Genomic DNA, 22,483 nt, shown 5'->3' on the forward strand with positions numbered 1-22,483 from the left:
TAAGGAAACTTGTATGAAGCACCATCCAGAAACTACTTACCTGAAACTCCAGCCAATGTGTGATATTTACCAATTGCAGGTAACATTTCGAACAATGCTACAGCCCTATTGGTGGGATGTAAAAAAACTGACTATTCATTTCCTAGTGAATAACTGTGATGTGGAGGTAAATGTTGTAAAGGTCACTGCCTGCAAGTCAGATAGAGTAGTTTGCAGAGAGCTACTCCAGTAATAATCTTCTTGCATAGTTTGAAGGCCAGGACTTCATTACTGCAATTAGGCATTTGAACTTGATGGTTTACCAGCGTTTTTTGTACAATATATTTTTTAAAGTATTTGAGATGTTCTAGTTTGGGAATGTAGTGTGTATGTGATACTGTAACTTAGTTTAAATGTTTTTGTATTGAAATGGTAGACCATCATCTAAGGCAACACACTTCTGTCTGCTCGGTGCATCCCTTGGTGGTGATGTGTGGTAGAGCTCAGGTCACAATCAGTTGAAGTTAAGCAACGTTGGGCACGAAGAGTCCTTGGATGGGTGACCATGTTTGGCAGTTTGACTCCTGAGAGTTTCTAGGACTTCAGTCCTGCTCCACAATGAAGCACATGTGATACATGTGGTCTCACCTTAGGCAAGTGAGTTTGTTCAACTTCACATGATGTGGGAGTACAATGATAAACCAGTCAAGATTAATTCAAGAAAGATAAGTGAGGACAAGTGAAAAACACTTGTAAAACCTTGTAAAAAATGTAAAACCTTGAATGTCGAAAAAATTCGACTTGGATAAGTTGGATTACCTCCAGATGAAGGCCGAATGATGACAGGAAAAACTCCGTGAATTGGGTTTATTTTTTTTATTTTGATTCATTTGCGTTTTCAAACAGTTTCCTAACCCAAATTTACACAAGAACACATTTCAATCACAGGAAATCCACCCTCGCCATTTACAGGCTTACATAAAGTGTTCTTTTGATCTTATCTGGCTTTGCATTGCAAAGATACTAAAGTAACATTTTATTCAACTCTTTCAGGAAACTGCCATTAGGGTTTCAGAATTCTGCAGGTGGCACACTTCTTTTCATCCACAAAGTAATTACTACTTTGTTCTTCTTTTTATTAAGCTTGTAAATATGTGGCTAAAACAGTTTGTGGTTTGTTAATTTAGTTGCTATTTCTTGAGTGAGTGAGTTTAGTTTTACGCCGCACTCAGCAATATTCCAGCTATATGGTGGCAGTCTGTAAATAATCAAGTCTGGACCAGACAATCCAGTGATCAACAGCAAGAGCATCAGTCTATGCAATTGGGAACCAATGACATGTGTCAACCAAATCAGCGAGCCTGACCACCCAATCCCGTTAGTTGCCTGAAGATAAAGATCAATTCTAACCCCGACCTTCACAGGTTTGATATTTTTTTTTTTTTCTTGATATAATTCACTCCAGGTGGAATATAGTGACAACTAAACTTTGATAGTTTTGCAGACATTTTCTTTGAGGAGGAGCAGCTGGGTTCATTAATTTGTTAATATACTACTTCACTTTTGATCAAATTTGCTTATATTTCTAACAAAATTATTCTGAAATATGTTAAGTATATATTTAGTTATACCTGACATATATGTTCACAGAATTAACTTTGAGTGAGTGAGATGGTGGGTTTAGTTTTACGCTGCTTTTAGCAATATTCAAGCAATATCTCTATGGGGGACACCAGAAATGGGTTCACACTGTACCCATGGAATTAACTTTGAACACAATAAATGCGTAAGTGACCAATAAATCCTTTCATTTCCATTGTTCAAAGACATGTCAGGCTGAAAACTCCCTGTGAATCCTGCCACAGAGCTGTACACACAAAGCAATGTTCACTCATTTCCCCAACTTAGTCAACCTAATCAACAACAAATTCTTTCCACTTCTGGGAGCGAGGGCAAGTGACGTTTCACGTACACATTCCTATCAACATAGCTTGTGTTAAATTCAACACCTAAAGAGCATTAATAGTCTCAAACAAACCGTAAACCTTTGCACCTAAAGTGCCTAATAGTTACAAAACAAACCCTAAAACTAACATCTAATGGAGTTTGGGATGATACAACTTTATCGGGACAAGAAGGTGAGCAAACATCGAGACGAAGGTGATGAAAGTATTGTGCTGCCTGTTTAACCACCTTAATTAAGCTGTGTGGAAGCAACTTCACACATTCAGATCAAGATATGTTTAAACTGGACACAGCACAGTAAATACATTCCACATCAGGATAAACACTCACGGAAATCAAAAGAAGTTAAGATGGAGATTTCTCATCCTCATTGTAGGCCATGGACAGAGTTGTTAAATATGACTTTCTTTTTAAATGTTATAATTTTGTAATGTGGACTGACTGACTGACTGAGTTTAGTTTTACGCCGCTTTTAGCAATATTCCAGCAATATCACGGCGGGGGACACCAGAAATGGGCTTAACACAATGTGCCCATGTGGGGAATCGAACCCGGGCCTTCGGCGTGACGAGCCAACGCTTTAACCACTAGGCTACCCCACCGCCCCTTGTAATGTGGATGTTTGGATAGGAGATGTTCTGCATTCCTGAATGGAAGATGGACATATCCTCAATGAATCAACAGTCTCCTTGTACTTTATTTGAGGTGAGGTGAGGTGAGGTGAGGTGAGGTGAGGTGAGGTGAGGTGAGGTGAAATTGGGTTTTACGTTGTGCTTGAGAAAATTTCGCTCATATGACAACGTGCATGCGTGTGTATGTGTATGTGCGACTGCTTGTACTAGCCCAGACTGAAGCTGGTTTTATAGTGCTAGCCCACTGAGATACCATGCCACAGTTAAGCATGAATACCCCACTTAGACACATTATACTGACTCCGAGCTGACCAGTCCTTGTTGTATCCATTAATGCCGAGCACCAGGCAGGGACTAACAAGTACCATATTTTAACGTCTTTGGTATGACGCGGTCGGGGATCGAACCCGCGATCTTCCGCTCTCCGGGCCGACGCTCTAACCACTACACCACGGAGGCGGTCTGATTTTATTTGAAGATCTGCCGCACTACACCTTTATTTGCGATCTTCTGCACTACACCAAGGAGGCGGTCAGTGAGTGAGTGAGTGAGTGAGAGAGAAAGAAAGAGATTTAGCTGGAGTTGGGAGCTGGAGAGAAAGGCTTCATTATACCTAGCAAGGGGCTGAAACTTTGGCCTTCAGCTGGACTAGCAAAAGCTTGAACCATTAGATCACATATCGCACTTGATAAATGTCTCAAGATAGCAACATAATCTCTGGGATGGGTTTTACGTCATTTTATCATGATCAGCGATACCCACACAAAATCATGGTGTAAAACACCAAGAATGAATTTCATAGTATCATGTACGGAACGTTTTGGGTGTGACACGGCTATCTCCTGTTCATGGAGTGAGTGAGTTTAGTTGCTGCTTTCAGCAATATTCCAGCAATATACTGTTCATGCAAGACTAAGAATTTTTGGTTATTATCGACATGTGTTGACACATTTGATATCAAAAGACATATGTGATTCTCTTTGTATGCATTGAAAATGCATTGACTGCAATAGGTTCTGACATAACACTGATCTTACCTTTGCTTGTTGTCACGGTCTGGCTGCCAGGACCTTTCGGTTTCTGTAAACTGGGATTTCCTTCACTTTTACTGGTCAATGTTTTCTTGTTGAATTGTTCTAGTTCTCTGTCAACATTGTCAATTTCTGAAAGAAAAAAAGATACATACTTCAAGAGACACAATGAACTTTTTGAGTTTATTTCTATTCTTATTTAATTGTTTTTTTACACCACTACGAAAAACACCAAATGCTGCCGAGTCAAAATACAATATAGGCAAGTAGAAGTGAATAATATTCCTTAGCTATGCGCCAAAGATTTGTTTCTAATTACATATAATTGCATGTTCAACCAAAGCAATGGATTCAGTTATCATATTCAACAGTTACCATGGTTACATCATGGTAATATTCAACATATAAACCAGTAAAAAATGATTGAACCAATGAGGCAAAGTCACAGAACAGCTCTGAAATCATTTACGATGCAAAACTATTTTCGAACTAAATTAGCATCAAGCATTTGTTGTTGGATCTGACCCCTAAGGGTATCAAGCATTTGTAGCAGGATCTGACTCCAAAGGGCATCAAGCATTTGTTGTTGGACCTGACTCCCAAGGACATCAAGCATTTGTTGTAGGATCGGACTCCAAAGGGTGTACAGCTTGTCATAAGACCGGACTCCTAAGGGCCCCAGGTTTATTGTTAGACTCTTCTACCTGAGGCTACCTTGGACATCAATTTTGTTGTATGACCTTGTTCCCTAGGGCCCCTTCTAAGAATGACTTGACCACATTGTTTTACAATATGTGGTTGATTGACCGTGACTGTCCACTAATGGTTCAGATTGTTTGAGATGTAAGGACATGAAATCAGGTTTGCTGGTATGGAAATGAATGTCAAGACAATCATAACCTTAAAGCAGTAGACAAAGTAGACACACATTGCTCAGTGCATCAACCACAGTTCTGCCTGGCTAGATCCTAAACACTTTCCCTCAGTCACACTAATCATAATGTATGACAGTAGACACACGTTGTGTATTCTTGCTCAGTGCATCAACCACAGTTCTGCCTGGCTAGATCCTAAACACTTTCCCTCAGTCACACTAATCATAATGTATGACAGTAGACACAGTAGACACACATTGCTCAGTGCATCAACCACAGTTCTGCCTGGCTAGATCCTAAACACTTTCCCTCAGTCACACTAATCATAATGTATGACAGTAGACACAGTAGACACACATTGCTCAGTGCATCAACCACAGTTCTGCCTGGCTAGATCCTAAACACTTTCCCTCAGTCACACTAATCATAATGTATGACAGTAGACACAGTAGACACACATTGCTCAGTGCATCAACCACAGTTCTGCCTGGCTAGATCCTAAACACTTTCCCTCAGTCACACTAATCATAATGTATGACAGTAGACACAGTAGACACACATTGCTCAGTGCATCAACCACAGTTCTGCCTGGCTAGATCCTAAACACTTTCCCTCAGTCACATAACTAATCATAATGTATGAGTTCTGCCTGGCTAGTAGACACAGTAGACACACACATTGCTCAGTGCATCAACCACAGTTCTGCCTGGCTAGATCCTAAACACTTTCCCTCAGTCACACTAATCATAATGTATGACAGTAGACACAGTAGACACACATTGCTCAGTGCATCAACCACAGTTCTGCCTGGCTAGATCCTAAACACTTTCCCTCAGTCACACTAATCATAATGTATGACAGTAGACACAGTAGACACACATTGCTCAGTGCAACAACCACAGTTCTGCCTGGCTAGATCCTAAACACTTTCCCTCAGTCACACTAATCATAATGTATGACAGTAGACACAGTAGACACACATTGCTCAGTGCATCAACCACAGTTCTGCCTGGCTAGATCCTAAACACTTTCCCTCAGTTACACTAATCATAATATATGACAGTTGTCCCTTAAGTAAGCCAGAAACCTATGATTGTGTGTTTGAACCCCAGATGGTATACCACTAAACCTGTACACATAGATTTCACCACAGAGGTGAACTTCTAAAACCTGCATTGCTCTTTATAAACTGGGCCCCGTTTCACTCATAGGTATTTTCAGTAGCAATACGACTGTCGTAAGTCTTTGTAACAGTATATGAATTACAATAGTTGTAGCGCTGCAATAGCTTTGTGAAATGAGCTCTGACTTGTCAAGACTGACTGACTGACTGACTGAGTGAGTGACTGAGTGTCTGACTGATTGACTGAGTGTCTGACTGACTGACTGACTGACTGACTGAGTGACTGACTGACTGAGTGTCTGACTGACTGACTGACTGACTGAGTGTCTGACTGACTGACTGACTGAGTGTCTGACTGGCTGATGTCTGACTGAGTGTCTGACTGACTGACTGAGTGTCTGACTGACTGAGTGTCTGACTGACTGACTGACTGAGTGTCTGACTGACTGACTGACTGACTGAGTGACTGACTGACTGAGTGTCTGACTGACTGACTGACTGACTGACTGAGTGTCTGACTGACTGACTGACTGACTGACTGAGTGTCTGACTGACTGACTGACTGACTGACTGACTGAGTGTCTGAATGAGCGTCTGACTGACTGACTGACTGACTGACTGACTGACTGACTGAGCGTCTGACTGACTGACTGACTGACTGACTGACTGACTGACTGAGTGTCTGACTGACTGACTGACTGACTGACTGAGTGTCTGACTGACTGACTGACTGACTGACTGACTGAGTGTCTGACTGACTGACTGACTGACTGACTGACTGACTGAGTGACTGACTGAGTGACTGAGTGACTGACTGAGTGTCTGACTGACTGAGTGACTGAGTGTCTGACTGACTGACTGACTGAGTGTCTGACTGACTGACTGACTGACTGACTGAGTGTCTGACTGACTGACTGACTGACTGACTGAGTGACTGAGTGTCTGACTGACTGACTGACTGAGTGTCTGACTGACTGACTGACTGACTGAGTGTCTGACTGACTGACTGACTGACTGACTGAGTGACTGACTGACTGACTGAGTGACTGAGTGTCTGACTGACTGACTGAGTGTCTGACTGACTGAGTGACTGAGTGTCTGACTGAGTGTCTGACTGAGTGTCTGACTGAGTGACTGACTGACTGACTGACTGACTGAGTGTCTGACTGAGTGTCTGACTGAGTGTCTGACTGAGTGTCTGACTGAGTGTCTGACTGACTGACTGACTGAGTGTCTGACTGACTGACTGTCTGACTGACTGACTGACTGACTGACTGACTGACTGACTGACTGACTGACTGACTGAGTGTCTGACTGACTGACTGACTGACTGACTGACTGAGTGACTGACTGAGTGACTGACTGACTGACTGACTGAGTGTCTGACTGACTGAGTGACTGAGTGTCTGACTGACTGACTGACTGAGTGTCTGACTGACTGACTGACTGTCTGACTGACTGACTGACTGACTGACTGACTGACTGACTGACTGACTGACTGAGTGTCTGACTGACTGACTGACTGACTGACTGAGTGACTGACTGAGTGACTGACTGACTGACTGAGTGTCTGACTGAGTGACTGACTGACTGACTGACTGACTGAGTGTCTGACTGACTGACTGACTGACTGACTGAGTGTCTGACTGACTGACTGACTGACTGACTGAGTGTCTGACTGACTGACTGACTGAGTGTCTGACTGACTGACTGACTGACTGAGTGTCTGACTGACTGACTGACTGACTGACTGAGTGACTGACTGAGTGACTGAGTGTCTGACTGACTGACTGAGTGTCTGACTGACTGACTGACTGAGTGTCTGACTGACTGACTGACTGACTCCAATACCAAACCATCTGTCTGTCATGGCCTTCACTCATACATTCAGATTAGAAACACTGTGTGTGTCAATTCCCTTGACAACTGCACTTCCTCTACTCCCACGCCTAACCTGCACCTAACAAGAAACAAGCAAACAGGGCAACCTTAAACACTCTTCCCTTTGTGAAACTCTCTGTGGCAATCATTAAAGTGTTTTCAGACATGCACCTTCCAAGCTTAGAAGATAAAAGATCCACACTTGCTGCTGAGCCTATATAACGTAGACAAAGCTGGAATTCAGTTTGCTTTTGTTAAGAGCTGCTGAGATTCATGTTGACAGCTTAAGAACTAAAAGAGTCATTCACATTTTTTTATCAAGTTATGTCACCCAATTCTTGAAAGGAAGTTTGAAAATGTTGAAGGTGGTCTCTGCCGTCCAAATAAACATGGAATAAATTTATAATTGAATTGGGGGAAAGACCTAAATATAGTTACTTAATTCACAATAGATATTAGGATCAAGGAGTGCATTTCCTTATCAACATGACCTTCCAAGCTGATTGCATTGTTTTAGATGAAAACCAATAAACTAGAAAAGTGTATGCAAGTACTTTCAGTTAAGTTGAGTGAGTGGGTGAGGGGGTGAGTGAGTGGTTGAGTGAGTGAATGGTTGAGTGAGTGAGTGAGTGTGTGAGGGAGTGGTTGGGTGGGTGGTTGAGTGAGTGAATGGTTGAGTGAGTGAATGGTTGAGTGAGTGAATGGTTGAGTGAGTGAGTGAATTGTTGAGTGAGTGAGAGAATGGTTGAGTGAGTGAATGGTTTGAGTGAGTGAGTAAGTGAGTGAGTGAGTGAGGTAAGTCAAGTCCAGTCAAGTCCAGTCAAGTCAAGTCAAGTCAAGTCAAGTCAAGTCGAGTCAAGTCAAGTCAAGTCAAGTCAAGTCAAGTCAAGTCAAGTCAAGTCAAGTCAAGTCAAGTCAAGTCAAGTCAAGTCAAGTCAAAGAGGCCAAGCATAATGTGTTGGGATAAGGTGCAATATAATGCTGTTTCACATTCTTGATTTCTTTACTCATTCATGGCTTCTTGTGAGTGACACAATGACACAACCCAATCCGCCCAATCACATCACCTGTCCATGTTTACACACAGACACCATTCATGTGAATCACAGCAAACACAGCACCCACTCTTCTCCAAGAACTGTTCCACCTCATGGGTCTGTTACTTACAACCAACAGCTACTTTGCTTACCCTTTTCTGTGTGCTCCAGCTTGGTGATGAGTTTGTCCAGTGTTCCTGCCAGCTGTTTGAAGGCCAGTTTCTTGTCAATCTCTTCTCCATACATCTCCTCAGCCTGGGTAACAAAAACAACACAGTGAATCAGTCAACTGGAGCTGGAGGCAACTCAATGACTGATCTTTGGCCAAACATCAATTCAGGATCAATCATGAATGAGAACAGATGGCTAGTATATTCACAAGATAACTGTTAGGCTTTAGAGGGAGGGGAAATTGGGTTTAACGTCGTGCTTGAGAATATTTCGCTCATATGACGACATGCATGCGTGTGTATATGCGGCTGCTTGTACTAGCCCCGACTTAAGCTGGTTTTATAGTGCTAGCCCACTGAGATACCATGCCGCAGTGAAGCATGAATACCCCACTGGACACATTATACTGACTCCGAGCCGACCAGTCCTCGTTGAACCCATTAATGCCCAGCGCCAGGCAGGGACCAACAAGTACCATATTTTAACGTCTTTTGGTGTGACGCGGTCGGGGATCGAACCCGCGACCTTCCACAACACCACAGAGGAGGTCTTCTATGTACGGATCATAAGCCCAGCTCTCATCTATGTACGGATCACAAGCCCAACTCTCATCTATGTACGGATCATAAGCCCAACTCTCAAACTTTCAAACATAGGCTGGCTACTCCCCGTTGCCACAACGTCACAGAAGAAACGTGACGTCATAGCATTGTTCATGACGTCACGTCACTATGACAAAGTGATATTTTCCCTAGGGCATCGTATGAACAATATGAACCCCGATATTTTCGCCCTCGTAGGTAATTAATGGTATTGTGTAGTGTTGTAAGTAGTGTGAAGTCACGTCATACTGAGAATTCAGAAGTCTCCACACTGATTGCCGATATGGAAAGTTCATCTGACACAACCTGATATGAAGGTGTCTTCAGCTCTTATCAGAGTAAAGGTCTCATTTTCAAGAGACTGCTCTTAACTCGAAGTTCAGGGCCCCGTTTCACAAAGCTCTCGTAAGCCTAAGATCTCGTAACTTTTCTCGTAGCATTAGTACCTCCCATGTTACAGTATAGGAGGCACAAATGCTACGAGAAAAGTTGCGAGATCTTAGGCTTACGAGAGCTTTGTGAAACAGGGCCCTGATAACTAGACATATATTTCTGCTGGTCATCATGATTTCAGTGAAGTTTCACTGTAAGCTGAAGTTAACCAAATGTTCTTTATATCATCTCACCTCATCAATTATTTCATCAAACTGCAGCTTCATGGAGTCGCGCACTTTGTTTTTCATGTTGGCAAACTTGTTCCTCTTGTTTCTGTAGGCTGTCTTCAAATTACCCAGTTCTGGAAAAAAGAACATCGTCGACTTGTAGGTAATAGTTGCCATGATAAGTGGGTGAACAAGATTATAAGAACTGAATTGTACACCATTGGACTGAGAGTACCCAATTGTTCATACAATTTAAGCTAATACAATCTTGAACACACTGCTTTAGACACATGTAGTTTGTTTGGTTGTTTGCTTATTAAATGCCACAATCATCAATATTCCAGCAATACGATGTCGGTCTGTTAATCAAATCATGTACCCAGAAGGTTATAGTCACATGACTTTATCCAACCGGGGTACCCATTTTCTACTGGATGAACAGAGGCAATTTTAAACAAACTCTCTTGCCTTAGGTGAGACCACATGTATCACATGTGCTTTGTTGTGGGGCCCGACTGAAGTCCTAGGAACTCTCAGGAGTCAAGCTGTCAAACATGATCACCCATCCAAGGTGAGGTGAGGTGAAATTGGGTTTAACGGGAAAATTGTTGAAATTTCAAAAGTTGTCAAACTCCCGTTTTCAGACGTCAAACACATGTTGTCAAACTTTCCTGTCATTTGAGCGATGCCATTTTGTAGGTTGAGTTGACGTAACATCACGTGACAATTTCATTTTCTGTGATTGGTTGTTTCTGAACAACACGACTTTGACAACACTTCACACACGAAAAACTCGAGGTTTCGACAAAACATGCTTTTGTTATTTTTTTTACGGTCCCTTACAAGCATTCTACCCCCGATCTTCATGGGTCACGTTTCTTTAAGAACTGAATATACTAAGTAAGTACTACTTTCACTGTTTGCAGACAAACATGACACTGTCTTTGCCAATCGACAGTCGAGTCTGTATAAACCATTGCAAATCTGTTGAAATAACTGGGGTAGCGATTATCATTATGGAATTGTCTACCATAGTGAAAATAACTGTCTAAGGCTCAAGACCAGTTCTAACCTGGGTTTCCCTCTACGTAGTGATTCCATAGTGGAAAGAAACATGTTTCAGTTAGAAATATAATGATTACTGACACTGTCCGACTGACAATACACTGACCTTCTGACAATATCTATATCAATACACACATTCCTTGAAACTTGCAATGTTTTGTATAATAAAGAGGTTATCATGCTTGTGATTTGTGAGATGGTGTACATCCTACCTTAGGAACATACACTGTGTATTTGGCTCACCAAGGCTCGCTAGATACACTGTTTGTTCCTGAATAGAGGGGGGCAGTGGGGTAGCCTAATGGTTAAAGTGTTGGCTCGTCATGCCGAAGGCCCCGGGTTCGAATCCCCACATGGGCACAATGTGTGAAGCCCATTTCTGGTGTCCCCTGCCATGATGTTGCTGGAATATTGCTAAAAGAGGCGTAAAACCAAACTCAGTCAGTCAGTCAGTCAGTCAGTCCTGATAGAGTATGATAATAATAAAAATAGTAATAGTCTGCTTATATGGCGCTCATATCCAGGCACATTGCCTGCTCGCGGCGCTATGTACATTACTATCCCCTGTCATAGGACACTATCATACTTTTCAGATACTTTTTCAACTCCCTGGGGAGTATACAGCCATGCTGCCTGTTAGGCGCAATGAACTAAGCACTCACACTACCAGCACATCCTCATAAGTACCCATTTTACAGCTGGGTGAACTGAGACAATGTGGATCTAAGTATCTTGTCCAAGGATACTACACAAATGTGCCCACCTCAGAACCCGAACCTAGGTGCCTTCACCGGGGATCGAACCTGGGCCTTCAGCGTGATAGGCAGACGCCTTACCACTGCACTATTGCGCTCCACAAATTTAACATCCGAAAGACACTCGCACAACAACTTCTATACACCTCAGCATGTTAGGTTAATGTTGGAGGAGAAACCAAAGTGATGCAGGTCTGAAATATTTACTGGTGAAACAAACAACACATGTAGAAACATGATCAGGAATAACCAGGATTCAAATTCTATGCATCCCTGAGCAAACTGTACCCCCATTGACAAACATTGCTGACACTGTTTTCAGTCCAGCTTCTCTCTAACAATGGTTTACTTTTAGCAATATTCCAGCAATATCATGGCGATGGACGCCTGATATTACACCCATGTGAGGAATCAAACCCCTGTCTTCAGCGTGATGAGCAGAAGCCGTAACCTTAAGGCTACCCCGTCGCCCCGAATCTACTAGCAAACAGGAAGATCGGATATGTCACTCAAAAATACTTCACAGAAAAAATGTCAGTAAACACATAATGATAACTATTTTAACATGAGTCAGGGAAGGTGCAGGTTTTACACGCTGAATGTTTCTTCATGTTCACTTTTCAACCTTGAGTCTGTTAAGCCTTAGCACTGGTTACACATGTAACAATACTCTGCCGTGTTACTTCAAGGTCATCTCTGACCAGAACTTGTGACCCACAATGCAACCTGGTGTACAATGGGGAAGAGAAGAGGCTTGTCACACAAGCCTCCAACACTACAGCAAGATCAGGGCAGCTTATTGGGGCAAGGCTAAGTTAGGGTGAATGGTGCTTTGACCACTTTGTCAGTTTTTCACTGCTTCTCTCTAACAGGGAAGAAAAGCAGAAAAAGACAAAAATAACCTACCATGGAAACTGCCTCCTTCAGCAAGAATCTATTTTGCTGTGTCTGTATCTCAAGTAAAAAGGTACCCAGTGAAGGTCTGGGTTAGAATTGGTGTTCAGTAACCCATGCTTGTCGTAAGAGGCAACAAACAGGATCGGGTGGTTAGGCTCGCTGGTTTTTCACGTCATCATATCCCAATTGCGCAGATCGATGCTCATGCTGTTGATCACTGGATTGTCTGGTCCAGACTTGATTATTTACAGACCACGCCTTATAGCTAGAATATTGCTGAGTGCGGTGTAAAACAACAAACCAAAACCAAAGTTAAAGGGAGGTAACTGCAATATGCTACCATTGTCTAGAAAAGTGGCCATTGCACTTATTCTGTTGATAGATCTTCACACATATGGCCATACCTTTATCAAATTCTTCCATAAGTTCTTCATCTGCATCCATATTGACATCTTCTCCCACAACATCAGTAGGTGGACCCTCCTCAACCTGATGACTGAAACGAAATATACAAAACTTGAAAGCATAGATACATAACTATGACACAAGGTGAAGATGGGTAACATGATTGTATACTTATATTTATCTCATGCATGTGCATATCTGTCCAGTAGTTTTACAAGACATTGATGGCATTTCCTTCAACAGATCCACAGTATGATGAAAGTAGAGCATTTGTCATGGTAATGACTAGAATGATTTTATTGCTGCTTCAGTTTCTCCCTGATCCTCAATGATTCCCCATTAGATGAGAGTTGGGCTTGTGATCCCTGCCTAAGTGAGAGTAGGATCTATGATCCCAACCTCAAAGATCCCTGCCTAGATGAGAGCTGGGCTTATGATCCATACATAGATGAGAGTTGGGCTTATGATCCATGCATAGATGAGAGTTGGGCTTATGATCCCTGCCAAGGTGAGAGTAGTATAGGGGTAATGATTCCCACCATGAAGACAGTTAATGTTTGTGATCCCTTCCTAGATGGGAGTGGGATTATGATCCGTGCATAGATGAGATTTGGACTTATGATCTGAGCATAGATGAGAGTTGGGCTTATGATCCCTGCCTAGATGAGAGCTGGGCTTATGATCCATGCATGGATGAGAGTTGGGCTTATGATCTGTGCATAGATGAGAGTTGGGCTTGTGATCCCTGCCAAGGTGAGAGTAGTATAGGGGTAATGATTCTCACCATGAAGATAGTTAATGTTTGTGATCCCTTCCTATATGGGAGTGGGATTATGATCCGTGCATAGATGAGAGTTAGACTTATGATCTGAGCATGGATGAGAGCTGGGCTTATGATCCGTGCTCAGATCAGAGATGGGTTTATGATCTCTTCATAGATGAGAGTGGGCTTGTGATCCCCAGTTAGGTGATAGTAGGTTTTATGATCCCCACTTGGGTGAGAGGGTTGGGTTTATGATTCGCAATTAAATCAGAGTTGGGTTTATGATCCCCACTTGGATCATTGGATTTATGATCCCCACTTTGGATGAGAAATTTTGAACGCAATGAAGATTAAGGAAACTCTAAATAATGTAACCCCATGCAGAATCAAACAAGCATTGTCACTAAGGTGACATAAAATGAAAGTTTAAGATGAAGTTAAATGTCAACAAAAACATGACCAGTCAACCTCTCTTGATATCTTGCTCTTTAGTTGTTCAAACACACAAATATTTTCAAGACTGACTTTGACCTTGACATGAATGTCATAGGGTATGAAATATGCAAAAATGGTACTAAAGAAATTGCTTATTAAAAAAATATTCAAGGGAAGTCTTGAAAGTCTATGAAGAAAATCCAGTGAATTCAGGTTAACATGCTGAAATCTTCAAAGTGTTGCATTAGTGTGTTCATTAGATGAAGCTTGGTGTCAAATATGGAAAAAATCCAGTGAATGTTTTTTGCAATATCTTGCTGACTATCTTAACATGCAATTTAACATGGTGAAATCTTCAAAGTGTCTTTGTGACCTTGAAAATTAAGTGAAGGTAACCAAAATCGACTGGGCCTTGCACTTTCCCTACATGAAGCTTGGTGTCAAATATGAAGAAAGTCCAGTGAATGGTTCTTGAGATATCTCACCGAACATCTTAACATGCAGGTTAACACACTGAAATCTTCAAAGTATCACTGTGACCTTGAAAATTCAGTGATGGTCACCCAAATCGACTGGGCCCTGCGCCTTCTGTGGATGCAGCTTGGTGTCAAATATGAAGAAAATCCAGTGAATGGTTCTTGAGGTATCTCACTGACAAGCATAACATGCAGGTTAATATGCTGAAATCTTCAAAGTGTCGCCATGACGTTGAAAATTAAGTGAAGGTCACCAAAATCAACTGGGCCCTGCGCCTTCCCTAGCTTGGGTGTTGAATATGAAGAAAAGCTTGGTGTTGAACATGAAGAAAATCTAGTGAATGGTTCTTGAGATATCTCGCTGACAAGGGTAAAACATTAAAGTACCCTTGTGACCTTGAAATGAAGGTCAAGGTCACCAAACCTGACTGGGACCTTTCTTATACTGTGATGAACCTAGGTACCAAATATGAAAAGAATCTCGTCAACGGTTCTTAACATATTCCAATACATACATACGTACGTACAGACGGACGGAGCCTAAAACTATATCCCCCGCTTCGCGCTAAACACGCGGCGGGGGATAATAAAGCTACCATCCCTCCCTGTGAACAATGATACCCTGTGTGGTAGATAGTGTGTGTCAAGTCCTGCCACATTGCTCCTCATCAAGAAGAAGCAACATTTAACCCATCAGGGAAAGCAGAGTGAGTAAGTGAGTTTAGTTTTACCCCGCTTTTAGCAATATTCGAGTAATATCACGACAGGAGACACCAGAAATGGGCTTCACACATTGTACCCATGTGGGGATTCAAACCCGGGTCTTCGGCGTGACGAGCCAACGCTTTAACCACTTGGCTACGTCAAGGCCCCTCATCAAGAGGAAGCAACATTTAACACACCAGTGAAATCAGACAGAAAAGGACTGTTTCCAAACTCCCCAAATCTCAGCGTCAGTGGTCTCTTGCATGGGCTCTGACTGTCCAAATATGCTGCAATCACATTTGATCCCACTAACCTATCAAATAATAATACTTAGTATAGAGTCTATCCCGGTCATGACAACTTTAAGCTTAATTTTGACCCTGGAGAGCCTATGTTTGAACAATACACTTGCAGCACTTACGCTTCAAGTTTCAAATCTTCCTGAACGCCGTCATCTGGCTCCAACACAACATCTGAATCTGGTTCTCCGTGGGCTGTTGCCCTGGACGACCCAGAGTCCTCTGTTTCTGCTTCGTCTCCTTCTGCTCTGAAATTGTCCTTGATAAAGCTGTCGATATCTTTTGGATCTCTTACAACTTTGAAGGACAGCTTGACATCAATAGGTTTCTCTGGAACAGTTAGGTTGCGAGTTGAGTTTAACTCCACTTTAAACAATATTTCAGTTTTATAATGGTGCGCCTGTTTAATGTGGGAGGAAAGACCAGAGTGAAGCAAGTCTTAGACGTGTGAAACTTCAGCAAAATACTCAATCATGGGTGTGATGCTCAGAGATCAAGAGTGAATGAGTTTAGTTTTACGCTGCACTGAGCAATACTCGAGCAATGGGAGATATCTAGAAACTTTGTTTCTGTGACTTGATCTCTGTTCTGTAATAACTCATTACATGAGTCAGTTTAGTTTTACGCCGCACTCAGCAATATTCCAGCTATATGGCGGCGTTCTGTAAATAATCGAGTCTGGACCAGACAATCCAGTGATCAACAGCATGAGCATCGATCTACGCAATTGGGATACAATTACATATGTCAACCAAGTCAGCGAGTCTGACCACCCAATCCCGTTAGTCGCCTCTTTAGACAAGCATGGGTTGCTGTAGACCAATTCTAACTCGGATCTTCACGGGTCCAAAGGAAAGACAAACTGGTAACACTGCATGGTCAATACAACCAAATCCGTCAGGATGCAGTCTTCCTTCCTTCCTATCACTATCATAATGCTTGCCAGATAGGTCTTTCTTCAAGGTGAGGTGAAGTGAAATTGGGTTTAACGTCGTGCTTGAGAATATTTCGCTCATATGACGACGTGCATGAGTGTGTATGTGTATGTGCGGCTGCTTGTACTAGCCCAGACTTAAGCTGGTTTTATAGTGCCAGCCCACTGAGATACCATGCCGCAGTGAAGCATGAATACCCCACTCAGACACATTATACTGACTCCAAGCCGACCAGCACTTGTTGTACCCATTAATGCCGAGAGCAAGGCAGGGACCAACAAGTACCATGTTTTAACGTCTTTTGGTATGACGCGGTCGGGGATCGAACCCGCGACCTTCCGCTCTCCAGGCGGACACTCTAACCACTACACCACGGAGGTGGTCTCTTTCTTCAAGTGTGTGTAGAGGTGGAAATCTGATGGTGCCCAATCTGGTGGATACAAATGATACATTGCAGCCATGGCAACAACAGTGGTATTATCCTGCTGCTGCAGCAGACCATCTACAATAACAGCATTTGGCAGCATCCTGGCCAATTTTGCCGCTTTTCATCAACAGAGAAAACTGTGTCACTTTGATGCCTGCTGAAATATGCTATTTGGATATGTATTTGGTTCAAACGGAAATGGAAATACTGAACCAAAATCTAAACCGTTTTGGTGTACTGTTCAGTATGTACATATGCTCACATCATCTAAGTCACCCCTCCAGAAAACACAATATATACCACCACAAAGTTTCTTCACCTGTTGACTGGCCTGCTAAACTTTTCATTTCATTGCTGAGTGTTTTCTTCATGAGGGACTCCACCGAGGGTCCAAATATACTGTCCATATCTGTGGGTTCTTCGTCGATTGACTCGGCTTGGTCTGAAAAATAGTTGAACATATACTCAGTGGTTTGACTCAACTCTTTAACTCAAGGTAAGGGGAAGTCGGGTAGCCCAGTGGTTAAAGCATTTGCTCGTCATGCCTAAGACCCGGGTTCGATTCCCCACATGGGTACACTGTGTGAAGCCCCTTTCTGGTGTCCCCCCGCTGGACATGATAAACCAATCCCTTTGGTCCACTCTTAGGACTTTCAACAGCAGTGGTTCACATTAAGCATTAAATGATCACTCCCTATTCAAGTTTAACTAAGTATTTTGTAACTAAGTAACCAGAAAAACAAACTTGTAACTAGGGCTGTAACAATCGAACTATCGATGGATTGCAATTGTTGAGTCTCCAATAGCAATTCATCGATGGCAGAAACAAAAAACTATCGATGCATCGATAGTATGTGTGACTATCGATAGTTTAGTAATTGACTTCCATTGAAAAATGAGCAGTGCAAAATACAGGAAGTACCAGATTCATTCACTTTGATTTAGAGTTATCTGCCCCTGTTACCTCTTAAACAACTTGATTATGTTTTAACTGTTTACTTGATCTGGGTTTCAAGTTTCTTGTCAGTTATATAAAGAGACTGAAACTACTTCAACTTGATTTTATTTCATATAAACTATACATTCATTTGGGAAATGACTTCAAATGAGACAATTCAAGGAGAAAAAACCCTATTGCAATAGTATTACAATAGTATGTTGCAATAGGCTATTGCTATCACAACAGTATGTTGCAATAGAATATCGCTATCTCAATAGCATGTTGCAATAGACTATTGCTATCACAACAGTATGTTGCAATAGACTATCGCTATCTCAATAGCATGTTGCAATAGATTATTGCTATCACAACAGTATGTTGCAATAGACTATCGCTATCTCAATAGCATGTTGCAATAGACTATTGCTATCACAACAGTATGTTGCAATAGACAATCGCTATCTCAATAGTATGTTGCAATAGGCTATTGCTATCACAACAGTATGTTGCAATAGACTATCGCTATCTCAATAGCATGTTGCAATAGACTATTGCTATCACAACAGTATGTTGCAATAGACTATCTCTATCACAATAGTATGTTGCAATAGACTATTGCTATCACAACAGTATGTTGCAATAGACTATCGCTATCTCAATAGCATGTTGCAATAGACTATTACTATCACAATAGTATGTTGCAATAGACTATTGCTATCACAACAGTATGTTGCAATAGACTATCGCTATCTCAATAGTATGTTGCAATAGACTATTGCTATCACAATAGTATGTTGCAATAGACTATCGCTATCACAATAGTATGTTGCAATAGACTATTGCTATCACAACAGTATGTTGCAATAGACTATCGCTATCACAATAGCATGTTGCAATAGACTATTGCTATCACAACAGTATGTTGCAATAGACTATCGCTATCTCAATAGCATGTTGCAATAGACTATTGCTATCACAACAGTATGTTGCAATAGACTATCGCTATCTCAATAGTATGTTGCAATAGACTATTGCTATCACAACAGTATGTTGCAATAGACTATCGCTATCTCAATAGTATGTTGCAATAGACTATTGCTATCACAACAGTATGTTGCAATAGACTATCGCTATCGCAATAGTTGTTTCTCCGTCAGTAGTCACCCCTCCTTGTAACACCCCCTATCAAGTACTGCAGTGATGCAGACTGTGTCCTACCTGACTGAGGTGCTTCTATGCCTGTTTCTATAGAGGAGTCACTTGTGTCAGTTACTGTTGATTCTGGTTCTGTTTTAGCATCTACATCGTCAGCTACAGTTGTGGTTGTTGCAGCCTCTGCTGCTGCTGCTGCTTCTGCTGCTGCTGCCTCTGCTGCTGCTGCTTCTGCTGCTGCTGCTGCCTCTGCTGCTGCTGCTTCTGCTGCTGCTGCTTCTGCTGCCGCTACAGCTGCAGCTTCCCTTGCTTTCTCCGCCAACTGCTTCCTCTCCTTTTCAGCTGTCAACAGTGAGTGAGTGCTGGTCAAGTGACATTGTATAAAATACAATACACCACTATCAGCAATATTCAGTTATCTCATGGCAATATGTATCTAATGGAATCTGGGGTGGATAAACTGTCACTATCTAGGTATATTCACCCTTGTCGAACACTTCAAGTGTAAGGATTGTAATGACTGGACATATGATACAGTTCAAACTTGTTGTCCAGACCAGACCAATAATTACTAGTCATCACTTCAGATGGGATGTAACAACCATGACTGAACTTGTCAATTGGTGAGGTGAAAACGGGCTTAAAGTTGGTTAACATGGTGGACAAGGCAAACGTGGTGAACATGGTGGACAGGCGAATATGATGAACATGTTGTATATGTTGAACACTGTGAACATAGTGCGCACAGTGAACATGGTGAACATGATGAACACATTGAACATGCTGAACAGGGTGAATATGATGAACACAGTGAACATGCTGAACAGGGTGAATATGATGAACACAGTGAACATGTCAAACAGGGTGAACACAATGAACATGTTGATCATATTGAACATGTCGAACAGGGTGAATATGATGAACACATTGAACATGCTGAACAGGGTGAACACAATGAACATGTTGATCATATTGAACATGTCGAACAGGGTGAATATGATGAACACAGTGAACATGCTGAACAGGGTGAACACAATGAACATGTTGATCATATTGAACATGTCAAACAGGGTGAATATGATGAACACATAGAACATGCTGAACAGGGTGAATATGATGAACACAGTGAACATGTCGAACAGGGTGAATATGATGAACACAGTGAACATGTTGGACAGGGTGAATATGATGAGCGCAATGAACATGTTGGACAGGGTGAATATGATGAACACAATGAACATGATGAACACATCGAACAGGGTGAATATGATGAACACAGTGAACACGTCGAACAGGGTGAATATGATGAACACAGTGAACATGTTGGACAGGGTGAATATGATGAACACAGTGAACAAGTTGAACAGGGTGAATATGATGAACACAGTGAACATGTTGGACAGGGTGAATATGATGAACACAGTGAACATGTTGAACAGGGTGAATATGATGAACACAATGAACATGGTGAACATGATGAACAGGGTGAACACAATGAACATGTTGATCATATTGAACATGTCGAACAGGGTGAATATGATGAACACATTGAACATGCTGAACAGGGTGAATATGATGAACACAGTGAACATGTCGAACAGGGTGAATATGATGAACACAGTGAACATGTTGGACAGGGTGAATATGATGAGCACAATGAACATGTTGGACAGGGTGAATATGATGAACACAATGAACATGATGAACACATCGAACAGGGTGAATATGATGAACACAGTGAACATGTCGAACAGTGTGAATATGATGAACACAGTGAACATGTTGAACAGGGTGAATATGATGAACACAGTGAACATGTTGGACAGGGTGAATATGATGAACACAGTGAACATGTTGAACTGGGTGAATATGATGAACACAATGAACATGTTGGACAGGGTGAATATGATGAACACAATGAACATGTTGGACAGGGTGAATATGATGAACACAATGAACATGTTGGACAGGATGAATATGATGAACACAATGAACATGTTGGACAGGGTGAATATGATGAACACAATGAACATGTTGGACAGGGTGAACATGTCGAACAGGGTGAACACTGTGAACATGATGAAAACAGGAAACATGATGAACAGGGTGAATACAAGGAACAGTGAACATGAACACAGAACATGTCAAACATGGTGAACATGATGAACAAGTTGAATATGAACACAGTGAACACTGTGAACATGATGAACTGGGTAAATATGATGAACACAGTGAACATGTCAAACAGGGTGAATACAATGAACATGTCAAACAAGGTGAACATGATGAACACAGTGAACATGTCAAACATGATGAACAGATTGTATATGATGAACACAGTGAACATGTTGAACAGGGTGAACACAATGAACATGTTGAACATAATGAACACAGTGAACATGAAGAACAGTGAACATGTCAAGCATGGTGAACATGATGAACACAGTGAAAATGTCAAGCATGGTGAACATGATGAACACAGTGAACATGTCAAACATGATGAACAGGTTGAATATGATGAACACAGGGAACATGTTGATGAGGGTGAACATAATGAACATGTTGAACATAATGAACACAGTGAACATGTCAAGCATGGTGAACATGATGAACACAGTGAACATGTCAAGCATGGTGAACATGATGAACACAGTGAACATGTCAAACATGATGAACAGGTTGAATATGATGAACACAGGGAACATGTTGATGAGGGTGAACATAATGAACATGTTGAACATAATGAACACAGTGAACATGTCAAGCATGGTGAACATGATGAACACAGTGAACATGTTGAACATAATGAACACAGTGAACATGTCAAGCATGGTGAACATGATGAACACGTTGAACATGTTGATCATGATGAACACAGTGACCAAGATGCGAACAGTGAACATGAAGAACACATCAACATGTTTCAGGTAAATCGTACCTATCTAATCACTGTTGTATTATTGCTATGTTACTATGGTTACCTTCTGTGTCTGCGAGATATTCCAGGTACTGTTCCTCCGACACCACAGGGTTACAGGTGATAGGGACTGGCTTCTTCGGGGTAGGGGGCTTCATGTAGGGGTGGTTGCACAAATGTGACGTGTATATGGTGACAATGTACACACAGGTCTCTGGCTCATCTATACGGGCAATGTGGTCGCTTGTTCCTTCCTCACAGAAGAACTGAAGTAAAAATATGAATGTGCTTCAATTTTGCAACTTCAGCAAAAGTCTGAAATCACAATTTAGCAGGATTTCTTCCTTGTAAGCAAAATATTTATCCTGCCATCAAAACTAGATGCCCTTGAAGGCAAACAGGGGAAGGTTCATA

General features: G+C 41.8%; 1 protein-coding gene across 2 annotated transcripts in view; it reads right to left on the reverse strand.

Annotated features, from left to right (window-relative positions):
- Nucleotides 1-22,483, reverse strand: part of LOC124289145 (protein OS-9-like) — a 69,154-nt gene that overhangs the window by 34,519 nt on the left and 12,152 nt on the right. For both annotated transcript variants that reach the window (XM_046725748.1, XM_046725749.1), the window contains 8 exons: nt 22,134-22,335; nt 19,219-19,494; nt 17,380-17,502; nt 15,821-16,028; nt 13,020-13,111; nt 9,923-10,032; nt 8,676-8,778; nt 3,614-3,739 (listed from right to left, as the gene is read on the reverse strand). In XM_046725748.1, the coding sequence (XP_046581704.1) occupies nt 3,614-3,739; nt 8,676-8,778; nt 9,923-10,032; nt 13,020-13,111; nt 15,821-16,028; nt 17,380-17,502; nt 19,219-19,494; nt 22,134-22,335 (1,240 nt within the window). The remainder of the gene's footprint in view (nt 1-3,613; nt 3,740-8,675; nt 8,779-9,922; nt 10,033-13,019; nt 13,112-15,820; nt 16,029-17,379; nt 17,503-19,218; nt 19,495-22,133; nt 22,336-22,483) is intronic.

The sequence above is a fragment of the Haliotis rubra genome, unplaced genomic scaffold (genome assembly GCF_003918875.1).
Source record: "Haliotis rubra isolate DU_JTF1 unplaced genomic scaffold, ASM391887v1 Scf434, whole genome shotgun sequence".
Lineage (NCBI taxonomy): Eukaryota > Metazoa > Mollusca > Gastropoda > Lepetellida > Haliotidae > Haliotis > Haliotis rubra.